Source organism: Uranotaenia lowii, chromosome 2, assembly GCF_029784155.1.
Source record: "Uranotaenia lowii strain MFRU-FL chromosome 2, ASM2978415v1, whole genome shotgun sequence".
Classification (NCBI taxonomy): domain Eukaryota; kingdom Metazoa; phylum Arthropoda; class Insecta; order Diptera; family Culicidae; genus Uranotaenia; species Uranotaenia lowii.
The window spans coordinates 146,297,988-146,320,792 of NC_073692.1; the positions used below are offsets into that span (position 1 = coordinate 146,297,988).

General features: G+C 39.3%; 2 protein-coding genes across 2 annotated transcripts in view; one reads left to right on the forward strand and one right to left on the reverse strand.

Moving 5' to 3' along the window:
• Positions 1 to 22,805, forward strand: part of LOC129747148 (proton-coupled zinc antiporter SLC30A2) — a 74,936-nt gene that overhangs the window by 39,272 nt on the left and 12,859 nt on the right. The gene's annotated exons all lie outside the window — the stretch shown is intronic.
• The window catches only part of LOC129747147 (inositol polyphosphate 5-phosphatase OCRL-like), a 37,370-nt gene that overhangs the window by 2,485 nt on the left and 12,080 nt on the right, over positions 1 to 22,805 (reverse strand). Inside the window, exons 3-8 of the mRNA XM_055741191.1 lie at positions 22,304 to 22,796; positions 22,088 to 22,247; positions 3,743 to 3,921; positions 3,340 to 3,682; positions 3,194 to 3,283; positions 2,491 to 3,139 (exon numbers count right to left, since the gene is read on the reverse strand). Of these exons, the coding sequence (XP_055597166.1) occupies positions 2,491 to 3,139; positions 3,194 to 3,283; positions 3,340 to 3,682; positions 3,743 to 3,921; positions 22,088 to 22,247; positions 22,304 to 22,796 (1,914 nt within the window). The remainder of the gene's footprint in view (positions 1 to 2,490; positions 3,140 to 3,193; positions 3,284 to 3,339; positions 3,683 to 3,742; positions 3,922 to 22,087; positions 22,248 to 22,303; positions 22,797 to 22,805) is intronic.

Genomic DNA, 22,805 nt, shown 5'->3' on the forward strand with positions numbered 1-22,805 from the left:
CTGGAGGATGATCGATGATCGGAGAAAGGCGAAAGTCGGAATTGAGCAGGCATGTACCGGGTCAGCCAAAGCAGCCGCCCGCTTACGATATGCGGAGCTGGAAAAGGCAGTTAAACGAGCTTGTAGACGAGACAAGAGAGCCTGGACAAACTCCCTAGCCGAAGAGGGAGAAAGAGCCGCCGCCATTGGAGATATCCGATTATTATATGATATTTCTCGCCGCCTTAGTGGTGCAAGGACTAATGCAAGAATGCCGCTGAAAAACCGAGCATGTCAGCTGCTGACAGATCGAACAGATCAGCTCAAGCGTTGGACTGAGCATTTTGATCAACTTTTCCGAGTTACAAATAGAAATGGCCAACAGAACCCGCAGCTCGAGGCGCGCACAGTAAGTCGCATTAATGGCGTCAACTCGGAAGCGCCCACGCTGGCTGAAATAGAAGCGGCAATCAAGGACATGAAATCCAACAAAGCGCCTGGAATCGATTGCATTCCTGCTGAAATGCTCAAAGCCGACCCTGCCTTGTCAGCACAAATGTTGCACCGTCTTTTCGCTGACATTTGGGACACTGCAACATTCCCGGCCGACTGGATGCAGGGTATCCTCGTAAAGGTCCCAAAGAAAGGAGACCTAACAGAGTGCGGTAACTGGCGTGGCATAACTTTGATCTGTACAACCCTTAAAGTACTCTGCAAAGTGATCCTGAACAGGATCCAGGAGAAAATCGACGCTACACTCCGACGGCAACAAGCTGGATTCCGATCCGGACGATCATGTGTGGACCACATCACAACGCTACGAATAATATTGGAACAAATCAACAAATTCCAGGACTCTCTTCTGCTGGTGTTCGTTGATTTCGAAAAAGCATTTGACCGATTGAACCACGAAAACATCTGGGCTGCTCTTAGACGACGAGGGGTCCCAGAGAAACTAATCCATCTCATCGAAGCACAGTACGAGGCATTTTCGTGCAAGGTCTTGCACGACGGTGTCTTGTCCGAACCAATCCCGGTAACTGCTGGAGTGAGACAAGGATGTATTTTGTCACCGCTGCTTTTTCTCATCGTAATGGATGAGATCTTGACTGGATCGATTGACTGTAGACCAAACCGAGGATTGCCGTGGAATCCTTCAACCATTGAGCAACTGAACGACCTTGACCTGGCAGACAATATTGTTTTGCTCGCCCAAACACAACAAGACATGCAGAGCAAACTCGACGACCTCACCGAAAGCTCCAAGGCAGCAAGTCTCAAAATCAATGTCGGAAAGACCAAGTCGATGGAAATCAATACAGAAAATCGTTCAAATTTCGTGGTAGCTGGACAACAGGTTGAGAAAGTGGAGTGCTTCCAGTATCTTGGTAGCCATATTACGCCTGATGGTGGTGCCAAGAAGGACATCGAAACCCGGATCAGAAAAGCCCGATTTGCGTTTGCGAGTCTCCGAAACATCTGGCGGTCACGCCAGATCTCTCTACGAACTAAGATCCGAATCTTCAACTCAAACGTCAAATCCGTATTGCTGTACGGGTGTGAAACTTGGTGCACATATGCGGTGACGACGCGAAAACTGCAAGTTTTTGTGAATCGCTGCCTGCGGAACATCATCCGCGCTTGGTGGCCTGGCAACTGGATCTCAAACGTTGAACTTCATCGCCGGTGTCATCAAAAGGCGCTAGAAATCGAGATTCGGGAACGTAAGTGGAGATGGATTGGGCACACGCTGCGAAGAGATGAAAACGAGATTTGCAGAGAGGCGCTTGACTGGAATCCAGATGGACATCGAAGAAGAGGCAGGCCCAAAAGCTCGTGGCGGCGTAGTTTAGCCGCTGAAATCCGCACAGTTGACGAGAACCTTGGCTGGCAGCAAGTGAAGACGCTGGCTCCGGATCGCCAGCAGTGGAGATCTTTTATCTCAGCCCTATGCGCCGGTCAATCGGCGCTGGACCCTTAGGTAGGTAGGTAGGTAGGCATTGAAATGAGACATTTTGCCCATCTCAACCAGATGTAGGTCCATGTTTTGTACTTTTTATAATCTGAGAAATTTTTATCAGCGATATTGTTTAAAATTGACTTTTTGTGTGCGAATTACACGTACTCAACAGTGCAAATAAACTGACTATTGAGGCTTCACACGCCATGTTGTATGCATACTCACCCGCCGAGTTATACTTATACCGCATTTGTTTTCTCCCCTCGTTCAGTGTTCCACCGTACCCGATAAAAACAAACACAAATCGTCGCCAGTGTATTGCGACCTCACTCACTCACACGCTCTCTCGCAACACTGACAAAATTTTCGGGGCACTACCGCCCGATGGCAGTGCAACACCAGGTCAAAACCAGTGCAACACTGTCTGAATAAACAAACAGTTTGACAGCACCTTGTGGTGCACCAGTACAGCACTAGTGCAACACTCGGTATAAACAAATACGGTATTAGAAAAAAAAATTAAAGTATCAGTAATTTTTCTAAAAGGATACGGAACGCCTCCGTTGACCAACTATCCAACCAATCACGAATCTCCAGAATGTTTTGATGTTTGTTATGAGCTCCATCCATGATATCGAACAGCATCGTCGATTGCATGTCAATTTTGGACAGATAATCTACAAGCTGGCTGATTTCACGAGGAATTTTAAGGTTTTGGTCATCCGCTAGGTTCAGCCGTTTCTTGTTCTCCTCGAGGGAAATAAGCTCATTAATTTTATACTCCTTGATTGGTTTATCAAGATTCATCAATGTTTCTAGCGAAACTCCGAAACAGCTTGATTTGTACTCTCCAAAAAGGTAAATAGAAACGTCCTTATCATTTTCCACTTGCAAAACGAGAGTATCCAGCAGAGTTTTCTTTCCCGCTTTAGCATCATTGAGGTTCTTCAGTATGCACGAAGCTGCTTTGGCATCTACGAAAATTTCTATCCAAATGCTGAGACTACTGTCGGGGTCCAGTTCTCCCGACTTGTGACTTATTTGAATAATGTCCTTCCAAATGTTTCGTTCATTGTCATCTTTGGCGACCAATTTAAACTGAACCGGATGGTCACCATTATAGGCAATCAATAGCTCCCGAGAATACTTTTCATTAAACCGTATGAGTCCGAAGTCGATATCCGTTTGTTCCACAATTATCTGAAATGTGTTTAAAAAATGGTAATTCAGGTTTAATAATAAAGTTACGCTTACCTTTTTTTTATTTTCTTTTTGAAACTTGTTATAATTTTTAAATATTTCTTGATGTATTTGTTTTAACTTGAATTCATCTTTTGTTTCAATCTGAAAAAATAAATATAACATTATCTGAGTCAATACCAAGTAGGGACTAAACTAACGCCAACGTTAAAAACAGCAAAAACCGGTTTGTGATCGCTTTTCCTCAACTGCATTACACTGTCGTACTTCAAGAGATCAATTCGGGGACCTTTCCACAAGATCCGGTCACACCAGGCCGGGGTACGATTGCTGTCCCACTCATCTGTACCGGGATCATATTTATACGTTGGCGCAAAGGAAATTTTACCTTCCTTGTACTCGAAGAAGATACGCTTTTTAAATTTTTCCTTATACAGTTGATCAAACGCGTACAGCTGCATATAGTCTTTGCCGTTTTCGTCAATTAACTCTCGAGAAATCTCGTCCAAACGATAATTCAAATCTCCAACCCAAAAAATGTGACTGGAAAAATTAATGGTGTAAACATATGAATATTTAATAGACGTATAACTCCATACTTACTGATGGTCGTGGATGGATCGCAATCGAGAAGTATTTTCAAAAAACATTTTTCTCATGATTTCATCGTGATCTCGGTTACGACCTGCAACCTTCTGCAGATCAGCTGTGAGATGTGCGTTTACAAAACACAGAAGCGATTCGTTTAGCTGGAAACTGATCCCGACGCCACCTTTGTTACCCTGTTAAAAATTAGTTATGGTTTGTACGAGAGTCAGCATTGCTCTCGCCCAATGATCATGAGGAACTGCAAATTCAGCCTAGTTCAATAGGCATAATTTAAAAAATCTAACCTTCAAGATTAAAAATCAGCCTCACGATTTTCAGCCGAATATTTTTTGGTCTTATGTCTTATGCGTCTCACATGTCTGCTCTTGATCACATAATGAACATACTAGTAGCCAAGACATAATCGTCGTAGCTGGGGATTATAATTTACCAAATCAAAACTGGAGCTTTGATAAAAATTCGAATAGATTTTTGCCGGTGAACGCCTCTACTGAGCAGGAGCTAGTTGTGATAGAATCAACAATAGCTTCTGGGTTGTCTCAGATGTGTTCACTCGTCAACGCAAATGAAGAATTCTCGACCTTATGTTTATTAAAAGACCGGATCTTGCCGAAGTTGTACACCCACCACGTGCAATTTTTTGCACTGGCCGACATCACATTCCGTGTATAATGATAGTGCAGTGATAGTGAAGAGTTTATGGACACCTTAAGTACCCACCAGCAAAATTTGAATTATACGCATTGCGATACAGATCATGTTTTTGAACTGTTGATGAACATGAACTGGCAAGCAGAGCTTGAAGATCTGAGTGTAAATGACGCGGTATATGACGCGGGTGATACGGTAAAAATTTAGTCATGGGAAAACGCGTGTAAATCGGTGAAATCGTTTATTTAAAAAAATCAAATTAAATTTCTTTTTCAAGTTTAATTAGTATAAAATGTAGGAAAAATATTCAGTTAGGCTTCCGCTTTTCCTAATCCGAATTGCCGAGCCTTACGCTTAACCCCTGCCATCAGATTTTGTACAGCCACCTTGTCCATCTTCTTCGCCGCAGAAAGCCAGTTTGCCCTGAACTGCTGCTCGTCCTTAGCAGTTTTTTGGTCTTCTTTGGGTTCCGATTGACCATAGCCCAGTATTTCTTAATTGGGTGGAGCTCTGGCGTGTTGGGAGGGTTCTTGTCCTTGGGAACCACCTGCACGTTGTTGGCGGCGTACCACTCCATGGCCTTTTAACCATAAAGGCAAGATGCCAAATCCGGCCAAAACAGTACGGAACAACCGTGTTTCTTCAAGAAAGGCTGCAGACGTTTATTCAAACACTCTTTCACCTAAATTTCTTGGTTGACAGAAGCTATGAAAATGCTGCTTTTCAAGCCACAGGTACAGATGGCTTGCAAACCAGATATTTCTTCGCGGACTTTGACAGTTTCATGTTCTCGAAAATATCTGCTACATTTCCCCTTCCTTTTGCCGTATAAAACTTCTGTCCCGGAAGCTGCTTGTAGTCGGCTTTGACGTAGGTTTCGTCGTCCATTACCACGCAGTCAAACTTCGTCAGCATCGTCGTGTACAGCCTCCGGGATCGCGCTTTGGCCGTCGTATTTTGTTTATCATCGCGATGTGGAGTCACTACCTTCTTGTAAGTCGATAGTCCGGCTCGTTTTTGGTTCGATGCACGGTTGTAGACGATACACCCAGCTTATTTGCGGCATCTCGGAGAGAGGTTAGGGTTTCGCTTGAAACTACCGGCAACTCTCTTTGTCGTCTCAGCGGCTTCCGGTTTTCGATTTACCCCCGATCCAGACTTCCTGGCTGTCGACAAACGTCCCCCAAACACTTTAATTACATTTGTAACGGTTGATTTGGCAACTTTTAGCGATTTTGCCAGCTTTCCTTGGACGGCATTTTGACAACTGAAGAGTGAATTCCAAAATCAAAATAGGAGCAACATTCTACACACACACACCTTCAAAATGAGGGATGTTCAGGTTTTTTTAATGCAAAATTGAAAGAAATACGTTGATATTGACCAAATTTTGACCGTATCACCTTTACTATCATATGCGGGAAATTTTACGAGCGCACACACCTCCTAGACCAGTGTTTTTCAAAGCGGTCCCTAGCGTCCCCTGGGGGGCGTTAAGAGCCTACGAGGGGGCGGTGAAAGAGCCCAGAACTACCAATTATGTTGTGTTTCCATACAAATTTGCTGGAAAATACTTCTAGAGGGGCGGTGAGCTCTCAAATATCGAGATAGGGGAGCGATGAGGAAAAAAACCACTGTTTTAGACAATTGCGCCGATAGAAGACTTATAATCAACCTTGGTGGAAGTCTGAACTTCGAAGAAGTCGTGACGTTCTTCGTAAAACCCTCAAACGATACTTTCGAGGCAATACTGATGAAAACAAATTATTCCTCTTTAGATTAGAGACAGAATAAGTATTCGGCAATTCGCAGCGCTGCCTTTGATCAGTATATTTTGAACATCGAACGCAACGTAAAACAAGATCCTTCTTCTTTCTGGAAAGTGGAAATATATCAATAATTAATCGCCTACTCGAAAATTCAATTCTTTCATCTGTAACGTTTCAAGAACGGATATCGGAAAGCGTTAAGGCGCCCGCACAATAGCACGTCGGACGTCACGTCGCGTCAGCTGTCAACGCTGTCGTTGAGTACCAAAACGCTGTCGCGACGCACTGGGAATTTTTTGCACCACAATACAGCGTCCACTGACAAGGCTTCCAGAATGTTGGAAACAAAACACGGGGTGCCTAACATTACAAAACACAGAAAAATGACAATAATTTTATTTTTGAGTATATTTGTGTCAAACTTTGACAAAACAGCATAAAAAGGAATAGCCAAAACCCTGCTGACGCGCTGGAATTTTGATTTATTTCAAAACAAAAACGTCGACGCTGGAGATCGCTGCTGTTTAGAACAAGTTCAGCGTTTTAGTACAATGCTGTCACTGACGCGAAGCACCATTGTGGTGGCTCAAACGAAAAACGGTATCCCCAAAATGAAATCTTAGAGCACCTCCAACGGTTCAGGTGTAAATATTGGTTTTAAGTATACCAGTTTTAGCAAAATTTGAAATTTTAGAATCGGCTAAAACACCCACTCCCCACCGGTGTAGGAGCAAATTTAAAACGGGAACACTTTCATTGCAGACACTCAATAATTGAGAAGAAAACACCCATTTCATTGGAAAAATTGCATAAGTTTTGAGTTTCACGGTTGATTGTCTTAAAATTAATTCTACGAATATTCTTTTTGACAGAACAATGATTTCAATTATTCTACCAGGATTTCATTAATTTAAAAGCAAAAATGACTACACAACGAGGAAAAAAGGTCAATTGAAACAATTCTTCAATTAATTCAATCAAATTGCTTTGAATCAATGGAATAAGGTTTTGTTAAAATGAATTGAAAAAGCAATTTTTTTTTTCAAGCTATTGCAAACATTGATAAAAGAAACAAGAAATGTTTATCCCAAAGTCAAAGGAAATTTTCCTTTGATTTGACATTTTTGTTTGACAAAAACTTGTTTCACTATTTGTAAATTTATGTATGGATACAGAAAAATATACTGATATTGACGAAAACTCCGAGCAATCCATACGAAACTAAAAATCTCTCAATATCTCAAATAAAACAAAAATTATAGAACGAACAATAAACATTTACATATTTTACCTCATCGAAAAATTATTAAAATTTTCTTTTCGTTTATTTTTTTTCAAATTTTAGAACGCTAACTGGATTCACTAATTCGTCGAGACCAAATGAAATACTTTTTATTTAATGATATTAAATCGAGAATAATGTGACATCTATTATTTATACTTGATATGGTTTTTATTAACATCTTTTCTCAATTTATGTTACGTATAGGCGGGTTGAAGCGAAAAAAACATTCAAATAATATCTCAAAAAGAAACTATTATCACACCCAATGTTACCCAAACATGTGTGAAAGAAATCATTGTTGGCTAAAATTTTCTCAGCGTGAACTAAATCGGTCTGTCGTATATTTTGAAATCCTGTTCCAAATTTGCATGAATTTGGAACAAAGGCGTATAACTGTTGGGAATTTTGAAATCGATAACTGTGCTAAAACAGCAATTAACGCCACCGGTGCCAGCCGAAATGTTTTAGCGTGGTCGAAAACCGTGTTTTGCATCTACCGTTGGGACAGCCCTTATACGCCTTTATTCCAAATTCATGCAAATTTGGAACAAGATTTCAAAATATACGACAGATCGATTTAGTTCACGGTGAAAAAATTTTAGCCAACAATGATTTCTTTCACACATGTTTGGGTAACATTTGGTGTGATAATGGTTTATTTTTGAGATATTATTTGAATGTTTTTTTTTTTTCGCTTCAACCAGCCTATACGTAACATAAATTGAGAATAGATGTTAATAAAAACCATATCAAGTATAAATAATAGATGTCACATTATTCTCGATTCAATATAATTAAATAAAAAGCTTTTTATTTGGGCTCCACGAATTAGTGAATCCAGTCAGCGTTCTAAAATTTGAAAATAAAAATATACGAAAAAAAAATTTTAATACTTTTTCGATGAGGTAAAATAAATGTTTATTGTTTGTTCTATAATTTTTGTTTTATTTGAGATATTGAGAGATTATAAGTTTCGTATAGATTGCTCGGAGTTTTCGTCAATATCAGCATATTTTTCTGTACCCATACATAAATTTAAAAAGTAAAACAAGTTTTTGTCAAACAAAAATGTCGACAAATCAAAGGAAAATTTCCTTTGACTTTGGGATAAACATTTCTCATTTCCTTTATCAATGTCAGCAATAACTTGAAAAAAAAATTGCTTTTTCATTTCATTTTAACAAAACCTTATTCCATTGATTCAAAGCAATTTGATTGAATTAATTGAAGAATTGTTTCAATTGACCTTTTTTCCTCGTTGTGTAGTCATTTTTGCTTTTAAATTAATGGAATCCTGGTAGAATAGTTGAAATCATTGTTCTGTCAAAAAGAATATTCGTAGAATTAATTTTAAGACAATAAACGTGAAACTCAAAACTCATGCCATTTTTCTAATAAAAAAGGGTTTTTTCTTCTCAATTATTGAGTGTCTGCAATGAAAGTGTTTCCGTTTTAAATTTGCTCCTACACCGGTGGGGAGTGGGTGTTTTAGTTGAGTCTAAAATTTCAAATTGTGCTTAAACTGGTATACTTGAAACCAATATTTACGCCTGAACCGTTGCAGGTGCTCTTAACGCGGGTCTAATAAAAAAGTTATTAGGCTTCAAAAATGGCTAACTTTTTTAAGGATGATATTCCTCACTGTTAATGAAGCGTCAATATGTTCGACCGCCCCGACTCATTAACAGTGGTGGATACCATTCTTAAAAAAGTTAGCCCATTTTTGGAGCCTAATAACTTTTTTATCTTAACTCTTATGGAAATGCAGTCTTCAGATGAAATATTTTTCATAGTTTAGGTTTTAAGAAAAATCGTATTCAAAAGAAATCGGCCAAAGGGAACCAAAGATATTGATGAAAAACGGGTTTTTCATGTTTTTCCCGAACAAAATGTCTCAAAATCCCATACAAACTTCAGGCTCGTTGAGCGACCCCTTCCCGTGATCCGATCTGGCCCAAATTTGGCATGAGATCTTGTACTAGAACTAGAATCAATTTTAGCCTGCAGCGCATAACTTTTTCCTAAAGTCGGGTCATTTGGGGCACTCTAATGTATATGCCCATTCCAGCATGACGTCACAACGTTTGCAAAAAAAATTTTTGGTATATTAAATGTAAGTTTTACAGGTCATATCGCACATTGAAAAAATTATACCTTCTTTATTATAACTTCAATTTTCGACAACATGTGAAATTTCTGTAAATCATAAATTGAAAAACAGTAGATTTTTCGTGACGTCACAACGCTTAAAAATAGATACCTTTATCAACGATTCTAGAGCGTACACTTGAAGTGACTGTTATTTTTCTTATATAATTCTTAAAAAAAGGCTTTTCTTCCATCATTTTGCAATAATTTAATCATCATAGCTAAATTTTTGACAAAGTTATGTTATAAATTAAAAAAAATTGCAAAAATGAATTTAATATCATACTAAAAATTTTAAATTTCAACGATAACATACTCAATACTAAAAAAAGGTAACTGAAAATCTTTTAATGGAAAATTACACTCAAGAAATAACCGGGGACTTAGGGGAAAAAGAAAGTGAGAAAACCAAAAAGTCGAAAGGCATTTCATAACATCGCGCATGTTCGAATTTGTTATTGATTGAAAACCTTCATCTATATTTTTACAAAAAAGCGATAATAATGCATAATTTGAAAAATCATACATACAAATTGGGAGTCCAAAACAGCCCCTAAATCATTCATTATAAAGGAAATTTTAAAAACATGTTTGTTTCTTTTTCAAGATGTGAGAATTTTATTAGGAAAAATTGACTTTTTTCAAAAATCGTACCACTGCAACCTCTAAACATAATTTTTCTGAGTCGTCTCTATATAAAAGTTTTTTCTAACACCTTAAGTTATCGTTTGAAGGTTGAGCCCCCGGAATCCCAAACATAGAGCAATTTTGGGCCACCTTAATCAGCTTTTCTTGCAGACCATTCCGCTTGCCATTCTTTTCAATCTTCCGGAGTCGCGAATCCTAGTGAAACTTGATGTGAGGCAATTGTAAGCTATTTTCTGGTAAATAATTGATTTTTTCCAATCAAATTCCAAAATTTTCCGAGTTTGTATCTGGCAGATGAAAAAAACACTTCTTTCTCGAAATACGCCTACTTCACTTCGCCGAAGAGAACCCAAGCTATTGATGAAAAACTGGTTGTTCAGGTTTCTTCCGAAACAGAATGTCTCAAAATTCCATACAAACTTCAGGCTCGTTGAGCGACCTTTTCCCGTGATACGATCTAGCATGAGATCTTGTGTTGGGCCTAGGATCAATTTTAGCCTACAGCGCATATCATTTCACAGGTTTAGAATTTCCCATACTAATTCGGGGCAGCACAGCACTGTTCATCTAACTCTGCGGAGGATGTGTGAGGAAGGGTTGTACTCCATTTTCCCGAAAACCATTACCAAGAATGAAAAACCACCAGAATTTCAATCACCAGAAATCCACTTCCCCAGAATTTTTTTCCCCAGAATGATACATTTCCCAGAAATGTTTTTACTAGAATGAATCATTTCCCAGAAAATTTGATTTATTTATTCAACCTGAAAATCAAAAAATTAAAATATATTATTCCACAAAAATTGGGTTCCCATAGTACAATTCTTTTGCGGCAAAGCCGCAACCAACGAGGTGACAGCGTGAAGGACAAAATGTGTTTCAAGTTCGAACGCTCAGCGTGAGGAGTCGGATACCAAAAGGGTTTTTTAATGGACCACGGTTAGCATTAAATCAATTCAAGTACCCAAAACCATAAACAAAGTACAATATTGGTTTAAAATAAATTTTGTTGGAAAATTTCAAACCTGTAGTTTCATTTCAAAAATTATTTTGAAAAAATAAATTTCGAATCATATGAAATTGACAAGAATTCATTAGAAAAAAACAAACATAAATACTAGAGGAAAAATCTGGGATTTGTGCCATTCTGGGAAATGTTTCATTCTGGGGAAAAAAAATCCATTCTGTAAAACAAACTTCTGGTAAATGATGCATTCTGGGGAATTTTTTTTCTGGGAAATGATTCGTTCTGGGGTTTGATTTCGGGTATTTGTCATTCTGAGAAAAAATCATTCTGGGCAAAAGTTTTCAGGTAAATGGGATACAATCGTGAGGATGCCAATACTTGGCGCGTGGTCAGCGATGGGTTCACCCGGATCATGACTGCCCTGCAGAGGAGTTGGAATGGAACCAGCACCAGTCCGCAACCGGTGCAGGGTAACTCCTTCGTCGGGGAGCATCTGAGTAGTGTGCGTCCAAACATGGCATTAAGGCATACAAAGATAAGACTTTAAGTTCTGCGGTTCTGCGTATCCCGAGCTGTTAGGTACGTCACGAACGTTGTGTATGATACCTCCACCGCCACGGAGTCTCTGAGCAGAACGCGCTCCCTACGACGCAAGCCGCGGTTATAAGACTATACCTTCCTTGCAGTCGAACTCGTAGGGGGAACTTCACGTCGTCGGCGGGTGGGTCACTCGAGTCGGTGTAGGATGACGTTTTCACCGGAAAACATCCGAGTCGTTTCGTAAAGCCCCGGACGTGTGCTGTGACAGGCGCGTGTCCAGGATAAGCTGCTCTTGATTCGGTACACGGACGGGCAAAGAGCAGAGGGTCTTGAGCCAAACCAAGCGGAGCCAAGACCTCGAGTCGTCAGAGGAGAAGTCATTGGTCTCTAGCAGTGGTCTCGAACAGAGGCGGAGCACACGATAATCGTGGAAACCAAGCGAGCCTCGAGTTACGAGTGAAGGCCGGACCTCGAGTCGTCAGAGGAGAGGTCCATTGTCTTGAATCGTAACGTATAAACGAGTATTGCCGTTGAGCGCTTTGCGCGAGTATGGTCCCATCACGGGCTTAGCCTTCGTTGCAGGTCCGCATGAGAATTATGGCCAGAGGCTCAAGGTATACTTTATGGCGCAGGGGTACATAGTATCTAAAGTCGACCCCATGCACCCATGGACCCAGAGTAGCATACTGGGGAGACGCGATGGCTCACCGTGCCTTGGAATGCAATGCGTAAAAAGGATTTACCACCTGGGTAATCAACTAATAAAGAGCCTTATTCTGCGCCGCGCGTGAGATGACGATTTTCGAGTCACCTCGGAGTCATCGTGAGATTTGTGATCTTATTGCCGGAGTCGATGTGGGTAAAGTGACAGATGTTCATTCCTGGTGAGCGACCGAATGAACTCAAGTGTCAAATTTGCTCGGTTTGTATTTATTTCGTTCGCGATTCCAAATGACAAAATTAAATTTTAAATCAAAATGTACGAATTTCTGTACGCAAACGGTCACTATCGGCTTGCAAGGTTTAAGCAAGCAGCTGGAATAACTTTTGAAGCTGCGAATAAAGCGAATCGGACAGAATTTGGTCATATATGTTTGGTTCCTGGAGCGGCTTGGAAAAAAAAATCCAACAAAGTAGCGGAAATCGACGGTTGCTGCCCTAATAAACTGGTCTTTTGCAAACGGATCAACACAAGGGATACGACACCTCGACGTCGATAAAGAATGGCTCAGTACAGAACTTCAAAGCTGCAACATTAATTTTTTTGAAAACACCATTACCGGATGAAAGTGAAATATCCTCCCCGCGAAGGGAAACAGATAAGATGAAGTGAAGTTAAAAAAATGTGTTATTTTTTTCAAATCCGTTGCATGTAAATGAAGTTGTATAAAATGAAATTATATCCTCTTTCAATTATATATGTTTGAATTTATTTTCGACGTCTAGTACACATTTTTTTTGCTGCACAAATGATAGAAAAAATCAAGAATTGAAGTGATTTTTTATTGATTCTTAAACTATCACACTTTAGTGTAATTAAACGTTTGGAGCCTAATTATTCCGTTTTGCATAAACTTTCCCTCACATGTTTATCCCGTCACCACCTGAAAAGGTACCGACAATTCTTACCTAAAATCGTTACCCGGATGCGACTTTTCACACCAACGGTGACTTCGAGAATAGAGTCGGAACTCAAAAAGTTCATCCAAAGTGACGTGACTTTACTATCGTCACCTCACGCGCGGTACAAAATAAGGGCCAAAGACTCCACTAATGATTACTTTGGAACACTGCAAAACCGTGATATAATATTCCAGCAGCCCGTATTTTCAGAGCAGGAGGTTCTCAAAGTATTGGTATCTATGGATTCTTCGAAAGTTTCGGGGCTCGGGGCCTGATGGGATCCCAACGTCGTTGGTCTCGAGAACAGCTGTATCACTTGCCACGCCACTTAGCATGCGAGGAATTACCGACCAATATCCATTCTTTGTTGCTTCCACAAAGTATTTGAAGTCCTGATGTACGAAAGATTGTAAACTGCAGCTGTCCCGTTACTCACGGAGATCCAGCACGGCTTTCTCAAGAAAAGGTCAACGTTGACAAACTTAATGTGCTATGTCAGCGAATTGCACATCGCAACATATGAGAAACTGAAAGTGGACTCAATACTCATCGACTTCGCCAAGGCCTTCGATAAAGTTCCACATAGAATCGCCATAGAAAAATTTACTCGCTACGGCTTTCCTGTGTGGGTAATCAAATGGTTGTCGTCGTACCTGCTTAATAGTCATGGTTTTACCAACATTCGTGATACTCACTCTATTTTGTTCAATATGCCATCTGGTGTACCGCAGGGCAGCCACATAGGACCGCTTATCTTCGTGCTGTTTATAAACGATTGCAACATTCCTTCAATCACCGAAACTACTATTTGCTGATGATTTAAAAATCTATCGAATCACAGATTCAATAGTGGATTGCACTGCGCTTCAAGATGACATCGACAGATTACTGGCGTGGTGCAATATACATGGAATGGAAGCCAATGGCGGTAAGTGTAGGTAAGTGCATAAGCTTCTTCAGGAGTAGAGCCTCACTCGTTTACGACCACGTTTTAAATGGAAGCTTGCTCGAAAGGGTAACCTCCATAAAAGACCTTGAGGTTACTTTTGATGAAAAGCTCACTTTTGCCCAGCATGTCGCGACGACTACGTAACTAATAAGGCGACGAATAGGCTTCGCTTTGCTCGATTTTCTTCGTTGGAATACGTCAATCTTTGAAGACCCGTACACATTGAAAACTTTATTCTGCTTGTTAGTACGCAGCGTCTTAGAATATGCGGTTCCAGTTTAGGCACCCTACCACTCCGTCCACAGCGTCAGGATTGAAAGAATCCAGAAAAAAATCTGCGTTACGCATTACGCCGTCTGCCCTGGCAAGTCCTGTACGGTTACCTCCTTACTCTGAGCAGGGTTCAACACGCAGGAGTGCGTCGAATGAGAAAGAGCAAATAAAACGCAGCTCTTTCGTTCTCGGTTCACGGGCACATTTGATTGCTCGAAATTCTCTCGAGAAATTTGCGACCAAAACGCAGATTGAAAATTTTTGAGCAGAGCGAATTCGCGCGCGCCTATTCGAGAGCGCGAGCGGTTCGGAAACTGCGTTTGCGTTTTTCTAGCCGCGCGCGTGTAGGAACACCGAGCATCTACCGAGAGGACACGGCGGCTCACCGGACGGCGCGCGCGGCTTTCTTTAGCACACGGAGTGTTCGCCGTGTTTTCGTTGTTGAGGGCCGACGGAATAATCTGTGCGAATAATTAAATCAATAGATATGGTAAAACATATAGAAGCACGCAATAGCCTTGGGAGGAGGGTTATAACAATCAATGTTAGAAGTTTTAAAATACATACTAGTAATAGTAACCAGCACTAGTAACTATGATAAATTTACCATGAAATAGTGAAATTTCGCGAAAAACGCCTAATGAAAGAGCCTTACACAAGGATTGTTAAAATGAATGTTAAAAATTTTCTAGCCACTAGTAATAGTTACCAGCACTTGTAACTATGAAAAATTTACCATGCAATAGTAAAATTTCGCGAAAAACGCCAAATGAAAGAGCTTTAGACAAGGATTGTTAAAATGAATGTTAAAAATATTCTAGCCACTAGTAATAGTTACCAGCACTAGTAACTATGAAAAATTTACCATGCAATAGTGAAATTTCGCAAAAAACGCCAAATCAAAGAGCCGTACACAAGGATTGTTAAAATGAATATTAAAAATATTCTAGCCACTAGTAATAGTTACCAGCACTAGTAACTATGAAAAATTTACCATGCAGTAGTGAAATTTCGCAAAAAACGCCAAATCAAAGAGCCGTACGCAAGGATTGTTAAAATGAATGTTAAAAATATTCTAGCCACTAATAATAGTTACCAGCACTAGTAATCATGAAAAATTTACCATGCAATAGTAAAATTTCGCGAAAAGCGCCAAATCAAAGAGCCGTACGCAAGGATTGTTAAAATGAATGTTAAAAATATTCTAGCCACTAATAATAGTTACCAGCACTAGTAACTATGAAAAATTTACCATGCAATAGTAAAATTTCGCGAAAAACGCCAAATGAAAGAGCTTTACACAAGGATTGTTAAAATGAATGTTAAAAATATTCTAGCCACTAGTAATAGTTACCAGCACTAGTAACTATGAAAAATTTACCATGCAATAGTAAAATTTCGCGAAAAACGCCAAATGAAAGAGCTTTACACAAGGATTGTTAAAATGAATGTTAAAAATATTCTAGCCACTAGTAATAGTTACCAGCACTAGTAACTATGAAAAATTTACCATGCAATAGTGAAATTTCGCAAAAAACGCCAAATCAAAGAGCCGTACACAAGGATTGTTAAAATGAATATTAAAAATATTCTAGCCACTAGTAATAGTTACCAGCACTAGTAACTATGAAAAATTTACCATGCAGTAGTGAAATTTCGCAAAAAACGCCAAATCAAAGAGCCGTACGCAAGGATTGTTAAAATGAATGTTAAGAATATTCTAGCCACTAATAATAGTTACCAGCACTAGTAATCATGAAAAATTTACCATGCAATAGTGAAATTTCGCAAAAAAACGAAAAATCAAAGAGCCGTACGCAAGGATTGTTAAAATGAATGTTAAAAATATTCTAGCCTCTAGTAATAGTTACCAGCACTAGTAACTATGAAAAATTTACCATGCAATAGTGAAATTTCGCAAAAAACGCCAAATCAAAGAGCCGTACGCAAGGATTGTTAAAATGAATATTAAAAATATTCTAGCCACTAGTAATAGTTACCAGCACTAGTAACTATGAAAAATTTACCATGAAATAGTAAAATTTCGCGAAAAAACGCCAAATCAAAGAGCTTTACACAAGGATTGTTAAAATGAATGTTAAAAATATTCTAGCCACTAGTAATAGTTACCAGCACTAGTAACTATGAAAAATTTACCATGAAATAGTAAAATTTCGCGAAAAAACGCCAAATCAAAGAGCTTTACACAAGGATTGTTAAAATGAATGTTAAAAATATTCTAGCCACTAGTAATAGTTACCAGCACTAGTAACTATGAAAAATTTACCATGAAATAGTAAAATTTCGCGAAAAAACGCCAAATCAAAGAGCTTTACACAAGGATTGTTAAAATGAATGTTAAAAATATTCTAGCCACTAGTAATAGTTACCAGCACTAGTAATCATGAAAAATTTACCATGCAATAGTGAAATTTCGCGAAAAACGCCAAATGAAAGAGCACTATCATGTAAACTGAGTTGAGTGTTGTGTGCATGCATTCTGTGACCATAATTGTATGTGTTTTCTAGTCGCTAGAATATTTCGACAATCATTTGAACAAGCTTTAGAACCTTTGATTTTGCGTTTTTCGTGAAAAATAATTATAACATGGTAAATTTTAGATTGTTACTAGTGCTGGTAACTATTACAAGTGGCGGGAATAAATTTTGCATTCATTTTAACAATTCGTGGGTAAAACTCTTTGATTTGGCGTGTTTTGCGAAATTTTGCATTTGCGTGGTAAATTTTCATAGTTACTAATACTGGTAGCTATAACTATTCGCTAGATTATTTTTAATGTTCATTTTACGAATCCTTGCGTAAAGCTTTTTCATTTGGCATTTTTCGCGAAATTTTACTAGTTCATGGTAAATTTTTCATAGTTACTAGCGCTCGTAACTATTACTAGTGGCTAGAATATTTTTACATGCATTTTAACAATCCTTGTGTAAAGCTCTTTGATTTGGCGTTTTTTGCGAAATTTCACTATTGCATGGTAAAATTTTCATAGTTACTAGTGTTGGTAACTATTACTAGTGGCTAGAATATTTTTAACATTCATTTTAACAATCCTTGTGTAAAGCTCTTTGATTTGGCGTTTTTTGCGAAATTTTACTATTGCATGGTAAATTTTTCATAGTTACTAGTGCTTGTAACTATTATTAGTGGCTAGAATATTTTTAACATTCATTTTAACAATACTTGCGTACGGCTCTTTAATTTGGCGTTTTTTTGCGAAATTTCACTATTGCATGGTAAATTTTTCATAGTTACTAGTGCTGGTAACTATTATTAGTGGCTGAGATATTTTTAACATTCATTTTAACAATCCTTGTGTAAAGCTCTTTAATTTGGCGTTTTTTGCGAAATTTTAATATTTTATGGTGAATTTTTCATAGTTACTAGTGCTGGTAACTATTACTAGTGGCTAGAATAATTTTAACATTCATTTTAACAATCCTTGTGTAAAGCTCTTTGATTTGGCGTTTTTTGCGAAATTTTACTATTGCATGGTAAATTTTTCATAGTTACTAGTGCTTGTAACTATTATTAGTGGCTAGAATAATTTTAACATTCATTTTAACAATCCTTGTGTAAAGCTGTTTCATTAGGCATTTTTTGCGAAATTTTACCATTGCATGGTAAATTTTTCATAGTTACTAGTGCTGGTAACTATTACTAGTGGCTAGAACATTTTTAACATTCATTTTAACAATCCTTGTGTAAAGCTCTTTGATTTGGCGTTTTTTGCGAAATTTTAATATTTTATGGTAAATTTTTCATAGTTACTAGTGCTGGTAACTATTACTAGTGGCTAGAATAATTTTAACATTCATTTTAACAATCCTTGTGAAAAGCTCTTTGATTTGGCGTTTTTCGCGAAATTTTACTATTGCATGGTAAATTTTTCATAGTTACTAGTGTTGGTAACTATTACTAGTGGCTGAGATATTTTTAACATTCATTTTAACAATCCTTGTGTAAAGCTCTTTGATTTGGCGTTTTTTGCGAAATTTTACTATTGCATGGTAAATTTTTCATAGTTACTAGTGCTTGTAACTATTATTAGTGGCTAGAATATTTTTAACATTCATTTTAACAATACTTGCGTACGGCTCTTAATTTGGCGTTTTTTTGCGAAATTTCACTATTGCATGGTAAATTTTTCATAGTTACTAGTGCTGGTAACTATTACTAATGGGTAATGTTAACCTCCTACATTAATTCTTGTAACCCTCCGCCAAATCCTATTGCGCGCTTACATATATTTTAACTATCCTGTTGATGAAATCATACACACAGATTTCTCAATCAGCACTGCAAACAGAAACACGAACGAAACACAAGGCCCTCACTCGAGCCCGTGCGCGCCGCCCGGTGACGAAAAGAGGGCCGCCTCGGATCATTCGGAGAGCCGCCGCGCGCTGCATTGTGGGCCGCTGCGTGCTGTTCTTTGAGCCAAAAGAGAGGCCTCACCCGCCGCTCGATTAGGATGCGCGAGAGCTAGCCGTGCCTGTTTGACTCGGCCGCTCGCGCAGATTTCGGATAGTGCATCTCGTCGACGAGAACGAGGGGAAAAGATTGAGCGCGCGTGTTTTTGTTTCGAGCGAGAGCGCGTCAACGGCCAGAACGCAAACGAAGAAGTGTTTCGCTCGAGAGAAATGGTTTGCGTGTGCCGCGCGCGTCTAAAAGAGTGCGTTTTGTTGAACCCTGACTCTGAGAGGTGTGGCCTACTATCAATGACGCCTTTCTTCAACGAATCTTCATCTACGATATTTTGACCAACGCTGTTGACTGTCCCCAACTGCTCCAGAGTTTAAACCTCTACGCTTCAGCTCGACAACTACGCAATCAGTTGATTTTTTGGTTGCCAAGAAGCAGAACAATAATTGGACAGAATCACCGCTTACACCGATGTTTTCAAGCTTTTAATGTTGTCTCGCACTTATTTGTCTTTCATATATCTTAATCTATGTTTAAAAGTGCAATCCGTGATTGCACCTAATTCTGATAGTATTGTAGTCTTATTCATAAATAGTTTTCAAAGTAGGTCTGTATGACAGTAGTCAAAGACTCCAAATAAAAATAATAAAAGGACTTACGTACGTAGAACAATTGGAATCCCGAACCTCGGAGTTGCTGAACGAAGGATCGGTTGAAGAACAGAGAATTGGCATAAAAAATGCATTTACAATATATACATATAACGACGATCCATGAAACTCTCACTCGATAAATTGCACGTAAGAAGAACTGAATGAATCTCATCTCTGATGTACATATACGAATACAAGTCCCAGACTGAAAAACTAGTCCATCTCATCGAAGTACATTACGAGGCCTATAACTCTTGGAGTGAGACATGGATGTATTTTATCACCGCAACTTATTCTTATCGCAATTGATGGTCTCTTGACTGGATCAATCGGCTGTAGAACTAACCGAGAATTGCCGTGGAATCCTTCGACAATGGAGAAACTAAACTGAGACGAGAATCAAAATACGACCGCACAACATCGTGCGCAAGAACTGTACGATCAAAAGTTGAAATGGATGACGCGGCAGACCTCAAGCAGATTCCTGTAAACCTATGGCAACCGAAAGAGTACCTCTATAAACTGTTCCTTCATTTTCTCAAGGTTTACAATGGTCCGACGCTCCTTAGGCCGGATTTGACATCCTACCACAATTAGAAGCGGGTGGTAGGGTGCAACAAGGCGAAAAGTCGGTGTCAATAGAAAACAGGTATTCGAGAGCCTAAGCTAAGCCTAAGATATAAATTGGACACAAAAAGATCTTCAGAAAAGCCCTTGACTGAGATCCAGTTGGTCATCGAAGAGTCAGGCCCAGAAGCTCATAGCGGCGTAGTTTAGCCGGTGAAATACGAAATGTTGACGGATAATCGACACTGAATAGCAAGAGAGAGAGTTATGTCTCTTTTCAGAATATCATTCGCTTTCAAAACTATTTTTCTGAAAGTCTATTAGATATACAAGTTGGTTCCAAAGAACGTTAGTAATCGTTAAATTGGTTCGATTTGATTATTGCTGAAGAGCTTTAAGTAAAGAGTGATACAGTCAAAATTTGGTCAATATCAACTTGACGTATTTCTTTCAATTTGAATGTTAGAATGTTGCTCCTATTTTGATTTTGGAATTCACTCTTCAGTTGTCAAAATGCCGTCCAAGAAAAAAGAGCAGCGTATCAAAATTTTGCTCGCGCATCGCGAAAATCCGTCTCGCACGCAAAGCTGGCAAATCCGCTAAAAGTTGCCAAATCAACCGTTACAAATGTAATTAATGTGTTTGGGGAACGTTTGTCGACAGCCAGGAAGTCTGGATCGGGGGGAAATCGAAAACCGGAAGCCGCTGAGACGACAAAGAGAGTTGCCGGTAGCTTCAAGCGAAACCCTAACCTCTCTCTCCGAGATGCCGCAAATAAGCTGGGTGTATCGTCTACAACCGTGCATCGAGCCAAAAAACGAGCCCGACTATCGACTTACAAGAAGGTAGTGACTCCAAATCGCGATGATAAACAAAATACGACGGCCAAAGCGCGATCCCGGAGGCTGTACACGACAATGCTGACGAAGTTTGACTGCGTGGTAATTAACGACGAAACCTACGTCAAAGCCGACTACAAGCAGCTTCCGGGACAGGAGTTTTATACGGCAAAAGGAAGGGGAAATGTAGCAGATATTTTCAAGAACATAAAACTGTCAAAGTTCGCGAAGAAATATCTGGTTTGGCAAGCCATCTGTACCTGTGGCTTGAAAAGCAGCATTTTCATAGCTTCCGGGACTGTCAACCAAGAAATTTACGTGAAATAGTGTTTAAATAAACGTCTGCTGCCTTTCCTGAAGAAACACGGTTATTCCGTACTGTTTTGGCCGGATTTGGATTCTTGCCATCATGGTTAAAAGGCCATGGAGTGGTACGCCGCCAACAACGTGCAGGTGGTTCTCAAGGACAAGAACCCTCCCAACACGCCAGAGATCCGCCCAATTGAGAAATACTGGGTTATTGTCAAGCAGAACCTAAAGAAGACCAAAGAACTGCTAAGGACGAGCAGCAGTTCAAGGCAAACTGGCTTTCTGCGGCGAAGAAGATGGACAAGGTGGCTGTACAAAATCTGATGGCAGGGGTTTAGCGTAAGGCCCGGCAATCCGGATTTGGAAAAGCGGAAGCCTAACTGAATATTTTTCCTGAATTTTATACTAATTAAACTTGAAAAAGAAATTTAATTTGATTTTTTAAATAAACGATTTCACCGATTTACACGCGTTTTCCCTTGACTAAATTTTGACCGTATCGCCCATTAGTTACAATTTTTTTTTGTAAATAAAGGAACTACGTTGTTACAGTGTATTAGAAAATGCAAAATTTTATAAGTATTTTATCTGGATTGACCCAGAAATGAGGATTATTATGAATGATTGTGTCTTGAATGGGTTGTGCATTTGCTACAGCAACGATCGTAACTTACATAGTTTAAAGCTCCAGTTGGTACCGATTTAATCAAACAGTCTGAAATCTGGTTCCTCAGTGATGATTTTACAAACACAGATAACATCGTCCCTACCAAACGCACGGATTCAATTTCTTCATAGACTGCACCGCTATGCAACCCACTGATAACTTTCTCCCTAGAAAATTTAAACCATAAAAACTTGAATAATGGAAGAAGCCATCTAAAACTTACACCCAGGTTCGATCGATTTTCGTTTCCTTCATTACAATCTTAACGACAGTAAACTCGACTTCCTGAAACGCTATCGCGTAGATATCTGGCGGATCTTCAGTGGTGGACAACCATTCTGGCAGTTCGATATCTTCAGCTGTTTGTCCGTTTACGTTCCAGGTAGCGGTATAAATTATTAACGGTTTATACACGATATACTCGGACCGGCGTCTTTCCAGCTCCTCTTTGATCATTGAATTAATGCTTAAGGGGCGATCATTGCCTGTTTCGGTTCGTTTGTAGGAGTCCACCCATTTGAAATCCAGCGTTCCATTAGAGGAACCGGCTTGCGAGGAAATGTTTTTAAAGTCGACAGTCAACTGTTTCAGCTTGGTAATAAAATATTCCCGGGAAGCGACCGTATCCGGGCAGGCCTGATGGTAGAACACAGTAGGTTCATTCTGGGAGATTATCGTTAGTTTTTCACCGGATATGGAGCTGACAGTTGCAGAATCTGTGAATA